Source organism: Propithecus coquereli, unplaced genomic scaffold (genome assembly GCF_000956105.1).
Source record: "Propithecus coquereli isolate 6110/MARCELLA unplaced genomic scaffold, Pcoq_1.0 Scaffold171, whole genome shotgun sequence".
In the NCBI taxonomy this organism is placed as follows: Eukaryota; Metazoa; Chordata; class Mammalia; order Primates; family Indriidae; genus Propithecus; species Propithecus coquereli.
In genome coordinates, this window is record NW_012141747.1 from 2359899 (window position 1) to 2374661 (window position 14763).

At 39.2% G+C, this 14763-nt stretch overlaps 1 protein-coding gene and 1 long non-coding RNA gene across 2 annotated transcripts in view; both read left to right on the plus strand.

The window, feature by feature from the left end:
- The window catches only part of RNF149 (ring finger protein 149), a 31101-nt gene extending 22772 nt beyond the window's left edge, over window positions 1-8329 (plus strand). The window contains exons 5-6 of the mRNA XM_012641867.1: window positions 3171-3369; window positions 7350-8329. Coding sequence (XP_012497321.1) covers window positions 3171-3369; window positions 7350-7420 — 270 coding nt within the window. The 3' untranslated portion in view covers window positions 7421-8329. The remainder of the gene's footprint in view (window positions 1-3170; window positions 3370-7349) is intronic.
- A 514-nt stretch (window positions 8330-8843) lies between these two features.
- On the plus strand, window positions 8844-12971 carry LOC105808357. Its single transcript, XR_001137379.1, has 3 exons — window positions 8844-8920; window positions 9970-10131; window positions 12772-12971. It is a non-coding gene; the product is annotated as an uncharacterized LOC105808357 (long non-coding RNA).
- Window positions 12972-14763: the final 1792 nt, after the last annotated feature.

Sequence of the window (14763 nt, forward strand, 5' to 3'; positions counted from 1 at the left end):
ATCATATTTTTATGGCTGCTAAACATATTTTTAGAGTGTTTTATAGATAGAGTTTATAGATTGAGATAGAATTAGAAACTACAGCATTTTCTGGGGGTTTTTGGTTTTTGTTTGTTTGTTTGTTTTGAGATAGGGTCTTGTTCTGTCACCTGAGCTAGAGTGCAGTGGCATCATCATAGCTCACTGCAACTTCAAATTCCTGGACTCAACCCATCCTCCAGCCTCAGCCTTCTGAGTAGCTGGGACTACAGGCACATGCCACCATGCCCAACTAAATTTTCTATTTTTTTGTGAAGATGGAGTCTTGCTGTGTTGTTCAGGCTGGTCTCAAATTCCTGGCCTCCAGTGATTGTCCCACTTCATCCTCTCAAAGTGCTAGGATTACAGGTGTGAGCCACCACACCCAGCCAGTTTTATGATTATCATTTTATGCAGCTTTAAGCCATAATGCCTATGGCTGTGTAAGCTTCTATAATGGCATGGCTAAAGAATTGACTCGTGCAACAATACTGTTATTGTATTTAAGCAGATCTGCTTAAAATGTCCTCTTCTAGCTTAGTATGTCCTCAAAAGATACTTAAGAGGCCTCACCCTTAATAACTACTATAATTCTCTATGAATTATGTTTTTTAAATGTGAGTTGCAGAATGTCCTCACTATATGCACACAGGCAGGAGAAGTTCAGCATTCAAGAACTGTCTTACTAGAAACTCAGAGTGTTTTTGCTGTCTAGAAAATTTCTTTCCTTGAAAATTTCTAAATTATACTTATTCATTTTTTTCAGTAATTGTAGCTCTGTTTAGCATGGCATAACATGCTTTCTTTGTGAACCTTGTTCATCCCCTCTCTGCTCCAGAAACTGTAGCTTAGATGAGAGAATGAGCCTTTGAGGGACAGCATTTTAAATAATAGAACATAGGGAGCTTGACAGATTTTTTTCTTGGTGAAGTTTTAGAACTCTTTCCTTCATTGGATATCCCCTGAAGCTCATTCAAAGTTGTTTTAAGGAGTCTCACTGACTTTAGCACAAAGACTTTAATCCTCATGAGTTTTCTTTTTGGAAATATAGCTACATATATATTTCATATATTAAAAATCAAAATTCTTCATCTTACATATTCCTGAGTTGCTTACTTAGAATGTTAATTTCAGAAAGATATATATATCCAGAATGACTATTTTTCCAAGAACAGAACCTATAGTAACTTAAATCTAAGAAATTTGTCTTGCCTTTAAATTTTCCATTCTTAGACAAGATGCTGTTTTCTTTAGACCCATCGGCCCCTTCTGCACTGAATTTTTTTTTTTTTTTTTGACACAGAGTCTGGCTCTGTTGCCCAGGCTAGAGTGCCGTGGCGTCAGCCTAGCTCACAGCAACCTCAAACTCCTGGGCTCAAGCGATCCTTCTGCCTCAGCCTCCTGAGTAGCTGGGACTACAGGCATGCGCCACCGTGCCCGGCTAATTTTTTCTATATATTTTTAGTTGTCCAGATAATTTCTTTTTATTTTTTAGTAGAGACGGGGGTCTCGCTCTTGCTTAGGCTGGTCTCGAACTCCTGACCTCGAGCGATCCTCCCGCCTCAGCCTCCCAGAGTGCTAGGATTACAGGCATGAGCCACCACGCCCGGCCTGCACTGGATTTTTAATTGACATGCTTTGTTGTAGTAACTAGTTCTCTATTTCCTCATAGCCATAGTGAAAGTCACCAGCAGTCCTTCACGCAGACTTTAAAGGCTATCTTTTGGTTTGCAGCTGGACCCACTTCAGTGTGCCGCTTGTCACTTGTTTTCATTCATTCCGCAAGCATTGATCAAAAGATTGCCATCTAAGGTGTTAGATCTGAGCTTGGCTCTGGAGAGACAAAGATGAATAAGACACAGCTACTCCACTCATGGGCTCTTGGGGATTTCCCTTTGTGGCCTGGTGGGGGCCAGGGCAAACACACAGACACAGCATGGCAAGAGAGGCATGTTTGAAGTGCCATCTCTGGGAGCATAGAGGAGTAACACATCCCATGTCAGGGGGAAGCAGGAATATGGAGGAAGTGGACTTGAGAGGGACGGCTGAGCTGGGCATTACAGGATACGTCAGACACATAGTGTATCGCAGGTTGTTGACGTGACCGCAGGGGTGAAGTGATGGGTTGGAGGCTGGCAGGCACTTAGGTTGGGTCCGGCTGAGCAGGAGCTTGGGTGTTGTGGGGACACCACAACTACAGGATTTGTCACTGGTGTGTCAGGAGCAGGGGCGGAGGGTGTTTAGTTACTGTTGAGGGAGGAGAGGGCGGGTTCCAGAACACAGGTGGAGAAGGGCTGCTGGGGTGGGGCGGAGGGAGTAGTTGGCCAGCAGTGCCTGAGCCCTGAGAGCTCCGGGAGGGAGGTGGAGTGCCCGTGAGGGGGGTTTTACTTGAAGTAATGGTGAGACTGAGCCCTGTGTTCACAGTCAACCTGCAGAAACCCCTCACTCAGTAAGTCACTTCACCAGCAGTTCCCTCCACTCACAGCACAGCTTTGACTCTGGTATTAATCAGAAGAGGTTTCTGCACATCCCCCAGTGCTGAGACTTAGTGTAGCAGTGCCGATGGAGTCTTTGGCCCTCGCTCTCCTTATTTTCTTTAAAACAGCAAGTGGCAAAGGGAGGGAAGTTGGAGGCGAACTATAGCTGACAGATACCCCATCTACAAAGAAGGAGCCAGAAGTGATTTTTTTTTTTTTAAGAAAATCAAAATACAGTCTGAAGCCCTCTGTTGCTCAGAAGCCTTGTTCATCTCTGAAACCCTAGTGCTTCACGGTGAGACAGCACGAGGCAGTAATTAGGGTTCATGGCTATGGCCTAAATGAGCAGCGGGCAGCCAGACTGGATCCCATCCTCTGTCCAGGAGGCAGGGAAGTATGAGAGAGCTTCACTTCTGTCAAATAGTTTAAAAGGTGGCATTGCTTGTATCAAGGGGGGAAAATGGTTTTTAAAATAAAAAACATGTAGGTCTTAGAAAGCTGGTTGTTGAGAAGGAATTGGTTTTTTCATGCTAGATAAAGGAGACATTGATGTGCTTTTTGCCAGGTTCGGTGTATAAAAGTACGGAGTATGTTATATGAATGATGAGTCAGATGATAGATAAGCTTTGGTCGTGTTATTTAGAAAAGGCATTTTCTTCTGTTGTGATTCTCAAGGGAGAGCCAGAGGACGTGCAGGAGACACCTGCTCCAGAATCTCGCCCCGGCAGAGTTCTGGCTGCAAATTTGAGTCTGACTGTATCAGATGATGACAGAAGTGATGGGGGCAGTCCGCCATCGGCTCCCCCTGCTGAATCTGAGCCACCCTGTGATGCCAGCTTTAAAGGAGATGCAGGTGAAAACACAGCACTACTAGGTGAGAAGCCTGCAGATTATGAAACCGTGGAATGTCGTAAGTAGCTAAAGGGAATTAAGAAATATGTAAAATGCAGAAAAGCATAAAGGAAAAAATGGAAACCATAATCTCACACATAAAGATACCATTTTACTGTATTGATAAATATCTTTCCAGTTGCTTTTCTAGAAATTTAAACATGTTTAAGGATGGGGGAGCATCCCTTACATGCTGTTAGTTAACCTTTTTTTACTTAATGTATAAAGCTCTTTCTGTGTCAATAAATAGATAATTTTTTTATAGCCACCTAGTATTACATTTTGGATTTTCTGTAATTTTCTCAAATTACTAAGGGACATTTATTATCAGTAGCACTTTGAAGTCATTATGTGTATATATTATACTTACCACTTGTCTAATTCTCTGTCATTCCGACAGGTAAAATACGGTGAATTGCATTTGTTTACTGATGAGGTTACCCTCTTTTCGTATTTGTTGATCATTTTTCTTCTCTTATGAATTGCTCATTTCATTCCTAGATTTTCTATGGAGACACTAATTTTTTTATATTCTTAGAGTTCTTTATATTGAAAATATTAGGTCCTTGTCATATACTTTATATGTTTTCCCTCCAATTTGTGTCTCTTTGACTTTTTGTTGTATTTTACTAGATAGAAATTAACTTTTATGTCATTTAGTTTCCCATTCTTTCATGATTCTGCCTTTGATAGCATTAAAGGCATGTTAACTTAGGAGGGTCTTTCTCATCTCAGGATTATAAAGATACTGACCTATATTTTGCTAGTACTCGTGGTTTTGTATTTTACATTTATATCTTAATCCACATCATTTAAGGTGTGAGGGGAAATTTAACCTATTTTTTTTCCAAACATTTAACGAGTTGTCCTCATATTGTTTGGTGAATAATAATTATTTGGAAATAATATGTTTTGGTATTTGCAAGACAAATTCCTTGATCTTTATTCTTTAAAAATTTCTACATTTTTAAAAGATTAATTCTAAAATCATTTTGCCAAGTAAAAGAAAATGTCATCAGAATTTTTATTGGAATTGAATTTACTGGGGAGAATTGAGGTTTCTAATTTTGAATTTTGCCATCCTGGAAAAGGAAGCTTATTTTTCCAAAGCAATTAAGATTCAAACTAAATCAGTTTGTTTCTAACATGTTTAAGATCTGTGAGGCAAAGATAGGTAGAAATATTAGAACTTAAGTTTCAAACCAGTACCAGAGGAAGAAAGAATGCATTGTGAAACAAAAAAGGAGAATGGATTTCAGAGAATTATAAAATTGTAAAGGTCAAGCTATTGTAGGCATTCTCTTAACCAGCTCTCCAGCCAAGACTGGACCACTTTACAAGGCAAAGGTAGCATGTTGAGTTTATAAATGGCTCTTTTTTTTAGGAATCTCATATTGAGCCAAAGTGCATACCAGTGAGATTTTTGCCATTGCCTTCAGACTGTAGAAAGAAAACTAAATTTGTTTTCTCTAGTACATGACCACCCTTGAGATATTTAAAGACAAATACCCTTATCCTGACTAAAGGTCCTTCAAAAGCAGTCTCCAGATTTTTCTACATTGTTGTTACTGGTAAAGTATTACAGTTTACCATTGCTCAGCTCGATGCCCTCTTAGAACTAGGATAATATAATTTGAAATAGTGGGTAGAAATAAAGAATGTGGAAAGAGAAGCTAAAACCATTCAATCCAACAGTCGCACTACTGGGTATCTACACAAAGGAAAAGAAATCATTTTATCAAAAAGATACCTATACTCATATGTTTATCACAGCACTATTCACAATAGCAAAGACATGGAAATCAACCTGAGTGTCCACCAACAGAGGATTGGATATGGATGATGTGGTGTATACATACACACATACATGCACATACACAATGAAATACTGTTCAGCCATAAAACAATGAAATCCTGTCTTTTGCAGCCACATGGATGGAACTGGAGGCCATTATCTTAAGGGAAACAAGTCACACAGAAAGACACATACCACATGTTCTCACTTTTAAGTGGGAGGTAAATAACGTTTACACGTGGAGTGTGCAATGATAGTCATTGGAGACCCAGAAGTGGGGAGGCTGAGAGGGGATTGAGGGATGAGATACTGCTTAATGGGTACAATGTACGCTATTTGGGTGATGGTTACACTGAAAGCCCAGAATTCACCACCATGCAATATATCCATGTAACAAAACTACACTTTTACCCTTAGATTTATTTTTTAAAAAGGAAAAAAAGGGTTTACAAAGCAGCAGAATGTCAGACATGGTCTGAAGCAGCTGGGTTTGCCCTCCTTCCCACTCAACCGCATTTTTTGGTTTCACAATCTGTTTTCTCTCATTGTACTTTTTTTTATTCCCAAGTATTGTTCACCAGCAAATTGACAGGTAATTTATGTGTTAATGTTCCTTCTACCTTGTAACAGTAACAATATAAATCGAAAAACATTAAATTAGAAAAATCAGGCCGGGCGCGGTGGCTCATGCCTGTAATCCTAGCACTTTGGGAGGCCAAGGCGGGAGGATTGCTTGAGCTCAGGAGTTCAAGACCAGCCTGAGCAAGAGCGAGACCCCGTCTCTACTATAAATAGAAAGAAATTAGCCAAACAACTAAAAAGAGAAAAAATTAACCGGACATGGTGGCGTGTGCGTGTAGTCCCAGCTACCTGGGAGGCTGAGGCAGGAGGATCCCTTGAGCCCAGGAGTTTGAGGTTGCAGTGAGCTAGGCTGATGCCATGGCACTCTAGCCAGGGCAACAGAGTGAGCCTCTGTCTCAAAAAAAAAAAAAAAAACCGAAAGAAAAATCAGTTATTTTATGCAGACATTAGTACTTCCAGGGTCTCACTCTTGCTCAGGCTGGTCTCAACGCCTGAGCTCAACCAATCCTCCCACCTCGGCCTCCCAGAGTACTAGGATTACAGGTGTGAGCCACTGCGCCCAGCCTACAATTTTGTCAATTTAAAAATTAAATGTTTAAAACTTCGGGGAAAGTTTAATAAGGTTACTTAAATGTTATTTTGCCATTAATTAAAAAGTTTAAATTGGCAAAGAAAGGTATTTGGTTCTGCTGCTATATTTAAGGAAGTATTCTTTTTTTTTTTTTTTTTTGAGACAGAGTCTCACTGTGTTACCTGGGCTAGAGTGAGTGGCGTGGCGTCAGCCTAGCTCACAGCAACCTCACACTCCTGGGCTCAAGCGATCCTTCTGCCTCAGCCTCCCGAGTAGCTGGGACTACAGGCATGCGCCACCATACCCAGCTAATTTTTTCTGTATATTTTTAGTTGTCCGATTAATTTCTTCCTATTTTTAGTAGAGACGGGGTCTCGCTCTTGCTCAGGCTCGTTTCGAACTCCTGAGCTCAAACAATCCACCTACCTCGGCCTCACAGAGAGCTAGGATTACAGGCGTGAGCCACCGTGCCCGGCCTATTTAAGGAAGTATTCTATTGGTATAAGAAGGCTTTTGTGCTGAAGTAGAACTTTGCACTCCTACTTTGTACTCCTAGTAATACTGTCTTTAAATGCCACCACCTCCTCTTCCTTGCCATCTGTAAGTGGGGATATAGCATACTCTTTACTACCTTGTAGGATCAGTAGTATATAGTGCCCAGTAAATGCTGGCTGTTGTTTTCATTGGCAGCAACATCATCACCATAGCTACTTGTTTGACTTTTGGAAATATCTCTAGGCCACCATCTCCGGCTGAGTCTGTTTATAGCACCATGCTGACCAGATTAATATTGGTTAGGCTAATACTAGGAAATCTCTCATACTGTACATGGGGAAAATGTTCACCTATTCTTCTTGTTGACTGTCTCTGGAATGGGCTATCATTTTTGCATGTATGTTTTATTTAAATTTTTCTGTATATCATCTTGAATTGAGTAACTGTGTTTGTGTTACCGAAGTTCAGAATATGTTGAGTGACCGCCTGACATAGGGTGGCTTTTGTTGCTTTGTTGTAGAAGCCGGCAGGAGCGCCCCTCAGCATGGAAGACCTGTCTTCGAACGCACTTGCTCACTGAAGTGTCCCTGACAGAACTTTGGCTTGAACTAAAGGACTTTATTTTTTTACTTTTTCTTTTCTTTTTTTTTTTTACTTTAGCACAGTTTGTATATTTGAAAATAATGTACATTATTTTACCTTTCAGATTCTGGTTTGATATACAGAGGGCTAAGATATTTTATTCTTTTAGAGACTTTTTGATTTGTCTTCATATATTTATCTACTAAAATATAGTATTTACAATAAACAATGTTGTTTCAGACCGTTCTAAAGACAGCTAGGGAAGGCACTCTAATGTAAAGGACGGGTGGTGGTTCTAAATACTAGACTAGCTACTGCGGTACTGTGAAAACAAGATTAATTCTACTTCTCAAGGTTTTTAGACTAAGCACACCAGTTTTAAAGTAGTTGAAGTGGAGTTGTGTAATTTGGTTCAATAATTGATCACATGGGCTTTCCCTGGAGGAAGGACATTTTTAGAACTTAAAACTTATAACTAAAATAAGAAATCTGCAGCTTTCTTGCACATTTCTAACGTATATAGAGATTTCAAAACCTGAGAACCCTTTTTCTTTGTTGTTTGGGATTGTGAGAAAAGCACTAGATGACTTCAGGATTTACATTTTTCCCTTTATTACCTAATTTCTGTGACACCTTAATGGGGAGGGAAATTTGTCCATTTTTTCCTACAAATAAAAAAATTAAGATTCTGTGTTGCACATGAGCATTAAGTTCTTCATTGCCTTGTTAAAGGAAACTGATTAGGCATCCTGTGATTTTTTTTTTAATCATGAATATATTTTATTGGTTCCAATTGCAATTTGATCTTTATGATTTAAAGAGTAATAAATGGAGAATTTTGATTTTTGTTGTTAGCACAGAATAATCAGTTTTCTTGATTAGTTTTTAAGCAAAAAAAAAATTTTTTTTTTTTTTTTTTTTTTTGAGATAGTCTCACTCTCTTGACCAGGCTGGAATGCAATGGCACAGTCACAACTCACGGAAACTTCCAATCCCCCAGCTCTGATGATCTTTCCGGATCAGCCACCCTAACGGCTAGGACTACAGGCATGTGCCACCACGCCCAGCTTTTTTTGTTTATGTGTTTGTTTGTCTTTGTAAAGCTAGGGTCTCATTATGTTGCCCAGGCTGGTCTTGAACTCTTGGCCTCAAGCGATCCTTCCACTCCAGCCTCCCAAAGTGCTGGGATTATAGTCATGACCCACTGCTCCCAGCCAGTTTTTAAGCAAATTTAATACCATGAGCTTGCTTAACCATTTCTCTAAGTGATTAAACACATACACCCTGCTCTTTGCTCACTTCTTGGAGGTAGATATCAAGGAGTTTGAGGCAGTTGCTTTTTAGAGTGCGGAATTGTAGTCTTTTGTTGCTTCAAAACTAGTTTCTCTGTGTATCCTTATTTTTTTTTTTTTTTTCGCCCTCTCAACCCAGCTTTTCCCTACTCCAGGAAGAACCAGGAAGAGAAGGCCTCTGTGTATATTTTATAAGTAAAAATAAATGTTTATTAAGGTAAATGTTTTTTAAATTATAAAAGATTTATCTTTATAGCCATATCTGGGATATAGGACTTATATCAACCTTTTTACCATGTACGCTTTGATTCTAGCTACTCATAATGAAATACTTGGTGAGTAAACAGTTTTACTGAAATAAAGTCTACAGTCAGATTTAGTATAAGGAGCTATCGAAACAGAAAATTTGCCTTGCTCTGAGCATTAACTTTAACAAATAGCCTCAAAGGTTTCAGTAACAGCCATTGTTTTTGAAATCTACATTCTGTAATTCAGTGTGAATAGGAAAATACATCCTTGATTCTGTACCAAGTAGATTGTTTGCTCTTTGTCTTTTAAGAAACATACTAGGGGAAAATGTTTTAAGTAATAATTTTTCCTAGTATTTAATGAAGCTGACTTGTAAGCTTCATTTTAAGAATACTGTGACAGGGCCAAGTGCGGTGGCTCATACCCGTGAGCCTAGCACTCTGGGAGGCCAAGGCGGGAGGATCTTTTGAGCTCTGGAGTTGGAGACCAGCCTGAGTAAGAGCGTGACCCCATCTCTACAAAAAATAAAAAAAAATTAAAGAAAAAAAGAATACTGTAACAGACTAAGGTAAATTATTTTTGATAGTTACAGAAGTATGATTTCTTAGCAGCTGTCAGATATGGCTTGATTCAAAAGTTTGAACACTAAATTACTTAAAATAAATAGAAGAGCTTAGAATAATTGTAGTCTTATCTCTGCAGTCTTATCTACTCAACAAAGTAGTCTTTAGTAGCCAAAAAAACGAGTGAGAGAAAATGTTAGTACTTCAAAAGGAAAAAGTGTGATAGTTTATCTAGGTGGAAGTAACATGATAAAGAAGGGTCAAATAGTACCAGAATTTTTGCTGAAACTCTCAGGTAGATAAGATGCTGGGAATTTGGGGAATGTAAATGAAAAGCATAATAAATCAGAGAGATTTAGTTATTTATAACAGTAATCACTTTCCTCCTAACAGTTGTCCTAAAAGCCATGTGTTCACTTACAATGTAGAACTGTATTTCACTTTGAAAACTCAGGTTGCGTGTGAAAGTGGCAGCGTGCTGGTGACCGCGTTGCTGTGTGCCTCCCTCCCTGCCTGCTGTCCAGCTTCACTCTCCAGTGTCCGAATCAGCGCTCTGGGTTTCCCAGCAGAAAACCACAAAGGGAAGAGAGGTGTAAGAACATGCATTATTTCGCAGGTAATAATTTCCCATATCTGTCTTTTAAGGGATGTTGAACACACAGCCTTTCCCAAAAGATTGCTCCCCATGGCTACTGAGGAGTGATGACAATAAAAGGCCGAATTGCAGTGTGTCCATCAGCAGTTTGCTCTCTGTGTGGGCACACGATGACAAAATCACCTGAAGCGAACTGATGGTCTGACCTCAGTAACATCAAGATTGAAGTTTCATGCCATGGGAGTAGCCATGAAAGGAATCCCAAGAGCTGAGCTATTTTTAAGAAAAAATAATCAGCAACCCCCTCAGACAACACTGGGGCTTGAACAAGCAGTAAATATACTGTGTACACAAAGATACACTTACTTGAATCAAGGACTACTAGAACCATAAACACAGTAATAATAGACCTTCAAGAATAGGTGTGTGTCCCCATACCACACACTGGGAACGAGATAACCAGCGTAACCAAATTCCCCAGTAAAATAGTTTGGCAACAGTCTATTTTGATAAAGTTGATTTGCTCAGTGAAGGCTAAAATTAAGTCAGTATGTTTGTATTACCAACTAGAACTTGAGGTAATTATGTTTTAGTCAAAAGAGTTTCTCAGAGAGTAAAATGGTGGTTGCCAGGGGCTGGGGTAAGGGGCAACAAGTACAAAGTTTCACCTATGCAAGACGAATGAGCTCAAGAGATCTTCTGTACAACATTGTGTCTGTAGTTGACAGTACTGTATTGTGCACTTAAAATTTTAAGAGATCTCAGGCTGGGCGCGGTGGCTCACACCTGTAATCCTAGCACTCTGAGAGGCCGAAGCGGGAGGATCGCTTGAGCTCAGAAGTTCGAGACCAGCCTGAGCAAGAGCAAGACCCCGTCTCTACTAAAAATAGAAAGAAATTAGCTGGACAGCCTAAAGTATATAGAAAAAATTAGCCGGGCATGGTGGTGCGTGCCTGTACTCCCAGCTACTTGGGATGCTGAGGCAGGAGGATCGCTTGAGCCTAGGAGTTTGAGGTTGCTGTGAGCTGGGCTGACACCATGGCACTTGAGCCTGGGCAACAGAGCGAGACTCTGTCTCAAAAATAAATAAATAAATAAATTTAAAAAAAATTTTTTTAAGAGATCTCATATTGAATGTTCCTACCACAATAAAAAAAAAGGAATATTTTAAAAAGCAGTTTCTACAGGCTCACTACTTTGTGATTTACTAATGCACAGGGCGTTGGCTCAAACCAAGGCTAGTTTTGTGGCATAACGTACCTTGTGCTTCTGTGATACAACCACCAATTAGAAAAGCCACCTTTGACTTTCCCAGTTAATATTAGTTTTTAAAGTTTAAAAACGTTTATCAGGCCAAATGTGGTGGCTCAAAGCCTGTAATCTTAGCACTTTGGGAGGCCGAGGCAGGAGGATTGCTCGAACCCAGGACTTCAAGACCATCCTGGGCAAGAGTGAGACCCCATCTCTACAGAAATACAAAGATTAGCCAGGCATGGGGGTACGTACCTGTAGTCCCAGCTACTTGGGAGGCTGAGGCAGGAGGATCGCTTGAGCCCAGGAGTCTGAGGTTGCAGTGAGCTATGATGCCACTGCACTCTAACCTGAGCAACAAATCAAGACTAATCTTCAAAAAAAAAAAAAAAAAATCGTCAGCATTTTGTTTTCAAAAATACTAGTACTTGCATTACTAGTCATAAAATTGAAATTTCTACAAAATATTGGGGAAAAAGTCAATCCATTCCTTTCATTGAGTTGTAGCCTTGTATTATGGGCTAAAGAGAAACCTGGGAACACCAATACTGTCTGTAGGCTGACTGTAGAGTTATTGAATCCTAGGATCATACAGGTGCTTTCTGAAGCATCTTGAGGGATTTTCCCAGTAAGAACAGTAGTAATTACATAAAAAGAACATACAGACTGGATGTAAAATGAAATCAGCAAATGTCTTAAATGACTATGTAAAAAGTTCTTCCAATGCGTTAATGTTCCAGATACCCTTAAAATGTTATCTTAAAGGAATATCATACTCAAGATACTATTTTTTTTCGAGACAGAGTCTCGCCCTGGCTAGAGTGCCCTGGCATCAGCCTAGCTCACAGCAACCTCAAACTTCTGGGCTCAAGCAATCCTTCTGCCTCAGCCTCCCGAGTAGCTGGGACTACAGGCATGCGCCACCATGCCCAGCTAATTTTTTTTTTCTGTATATTTTGTCTGATTAATTTCTTTCTAATTTTAGTAGAGACAGGGTCTCGCTCTTGCTCAGGCTGGTCTCGAACTCCTGAGCTCAAACAATCCGCCCGCCTCGGCCTCACAGAGTGCTAGGATTACAGGCATGAGCCACCATACCCGGCCTCAAGATACTATTTAAAATAGACATATGAGCCATCATTCTCCATGGTGATATGAATCATTTAGTGTGTTCCTTAAAATTGTGTATGTACTCTATAGGAATACAAATTGATACCATTTCTGTAAAGTTTAAATGAGTAATAAGCATTGTTAAAGAGAATTATTTGAAATAGTTACATTTTAAGATCTCAAACTATTTTTCTTTTAAATAACTTGGGTTTTTCTGTTGTTTTTTGTCAACCCCTTGGTTAATGTGCAGGAAATAGCTTGTCTTAGGAGTAATATTAGTTATTGCTGTCTTCTTTTTAACAGGTAATTTGAAGATATTAAAACTAGAAATTGGAACTGGAAAATCTCAAGAATTCAAGGTGCTTTAACATGAGAATTACACGGAACTCATTTGACCATACTTAGAGGTTGATTACAGTTATTGAATCCCAGGATTATAGTTTCTTTTATTTTCAAGAACCTTGTTGGTGTTATAAATGTAAATCTTGACTGTTTATTTTTTATAAAATATTCTCTAAATACAACTATTTTTTGTAAGCCATTTATTTAAAATAAATTTGAAAATCTTTCCTCTTTCAAGTAAACATCAATACTGTGATCGATCTTGATCCTCCTTACTTTTGGAGTCCATATTTGAGAATGCGCCTAGTCACTAAAGTTTATAACCCCCAAATCAGCATGTATAATACTTGTACAGTCATTTTCACATACGCACAGAGCGGTGAATTAGTTGCCTGACACACGTGTGTTCCTAACCGAGGTTGAACAAGGGGACACTTTGCCTTGTTTCAACTACCATACTGCAAATAAGTATCCTTTTCATGGTTTTTAATACCACATTTTTTCTCATTTTTGCACTTTTTGTTGGTGATTTCACTCTTTAAAGTGGCCTCCAACCATAGAAGTGCTGTTACAGTGCTAAGTGCAACAAGGCTGTGATGTGCCTTCTGGACAAAATACACGTGTTAGATTAGTTTCGTTCAGGCACAAGTTACAGCGCTATTGACTATGCATTCATTGCTATGTCAAGAGAATCAGTGGGTCCTGGAACCTACCTACGGTTGGGTTGTTGAAACTGCCATTCCAAAAAGTATTTGAACTGTTCTTTTCCCAATGCTCATATGCAATTGGGATGCCCACTTTTAGGCACTGAGAGAAATCAATGTTGTTGCTATCATTTTTGTTGAAGCCACTCCTCTGATACATAGTCTTAGGTCATTATTTCCTCTAAGCAAAAGTACTTTAAAAATCCCTTACTTTCATAAAAATAGCTAAAATATCCAATTCGTTATAAATCTAAGAGTACTGCTCTTTCTCCAATGTTACAAGATTGGAATTTGTACTCACCTCAAAACCACTAGGCTTGGTTTCCTTTAACTTTGGCTAAGTGTTGGATTCGAGGGTAATTACTGTAGAATAGGTTATTTCCCTATAAATATGCTTTGGAGTGCCCTTGATAAAAGGAATTTTTCATGATTTCTTCAAGTAAAAAATAAATCAGATAATAGAGTTGATAAAAAAAAAAACTTTAATGGAAGGCACTGTTTTCCAAAGTCACATGGGGGGTAACAGCCCACACAATGCCACCCTGCTCTCCACTTCCCAAACATGCATCTATACCCCACCCCCACCCAGAGAGGAGGGTGCAGATCTCATTCAGCAGGCTATTTACATGGCAGTTCCCAGTGGTGTTACTACCTCCCAAAGCACTGACTGATAGTTTTCCTTAAAACAAAGAAATGGCTATCTTAGACTAATAACAGAAGAACGTCTTTGAGGAAAAAAAAACAGAACTATACCAGCTATTACAGCCTAGAAAAAGGTTTCTAAGAGTTCCCATGTTTATACGAAGCCCAAGAAATGCATTTATTCTGTTGTTTAAGTCCCCATGACAACAAGGATAAAGTTACAAGTCAGTCCTTGATTTAGACTGTGCTTAATGAGAAGTTAAGAGCTACATACATAAGTAGGTTCAAGAACCAAACTTCTGTTTGCCACCTGATGAATCAGAAACATTAAAATGCTTTGACTTCAAGGACAGTATCACAAATTCTTAAGAATGTCTTCATTTACTCTCATTAAATACTTTTAACTTTGGAATCTTAGAAAAACTGGATTCCTACTTTCTCAGAAGACTGTAGTTTGTCTTTCAAGCGAAAATAGGCATTTTGCTCTTTAGTGCTAAAAAAAAGAAAAACTTTTTTGCAGTATCTTTTTTTGGGATAACCGTTCCTCCTAATGGATAGTCATTGGCAAGACACCTAAAAGACAAGTTTTCTCAAGTTCTTACCAAAA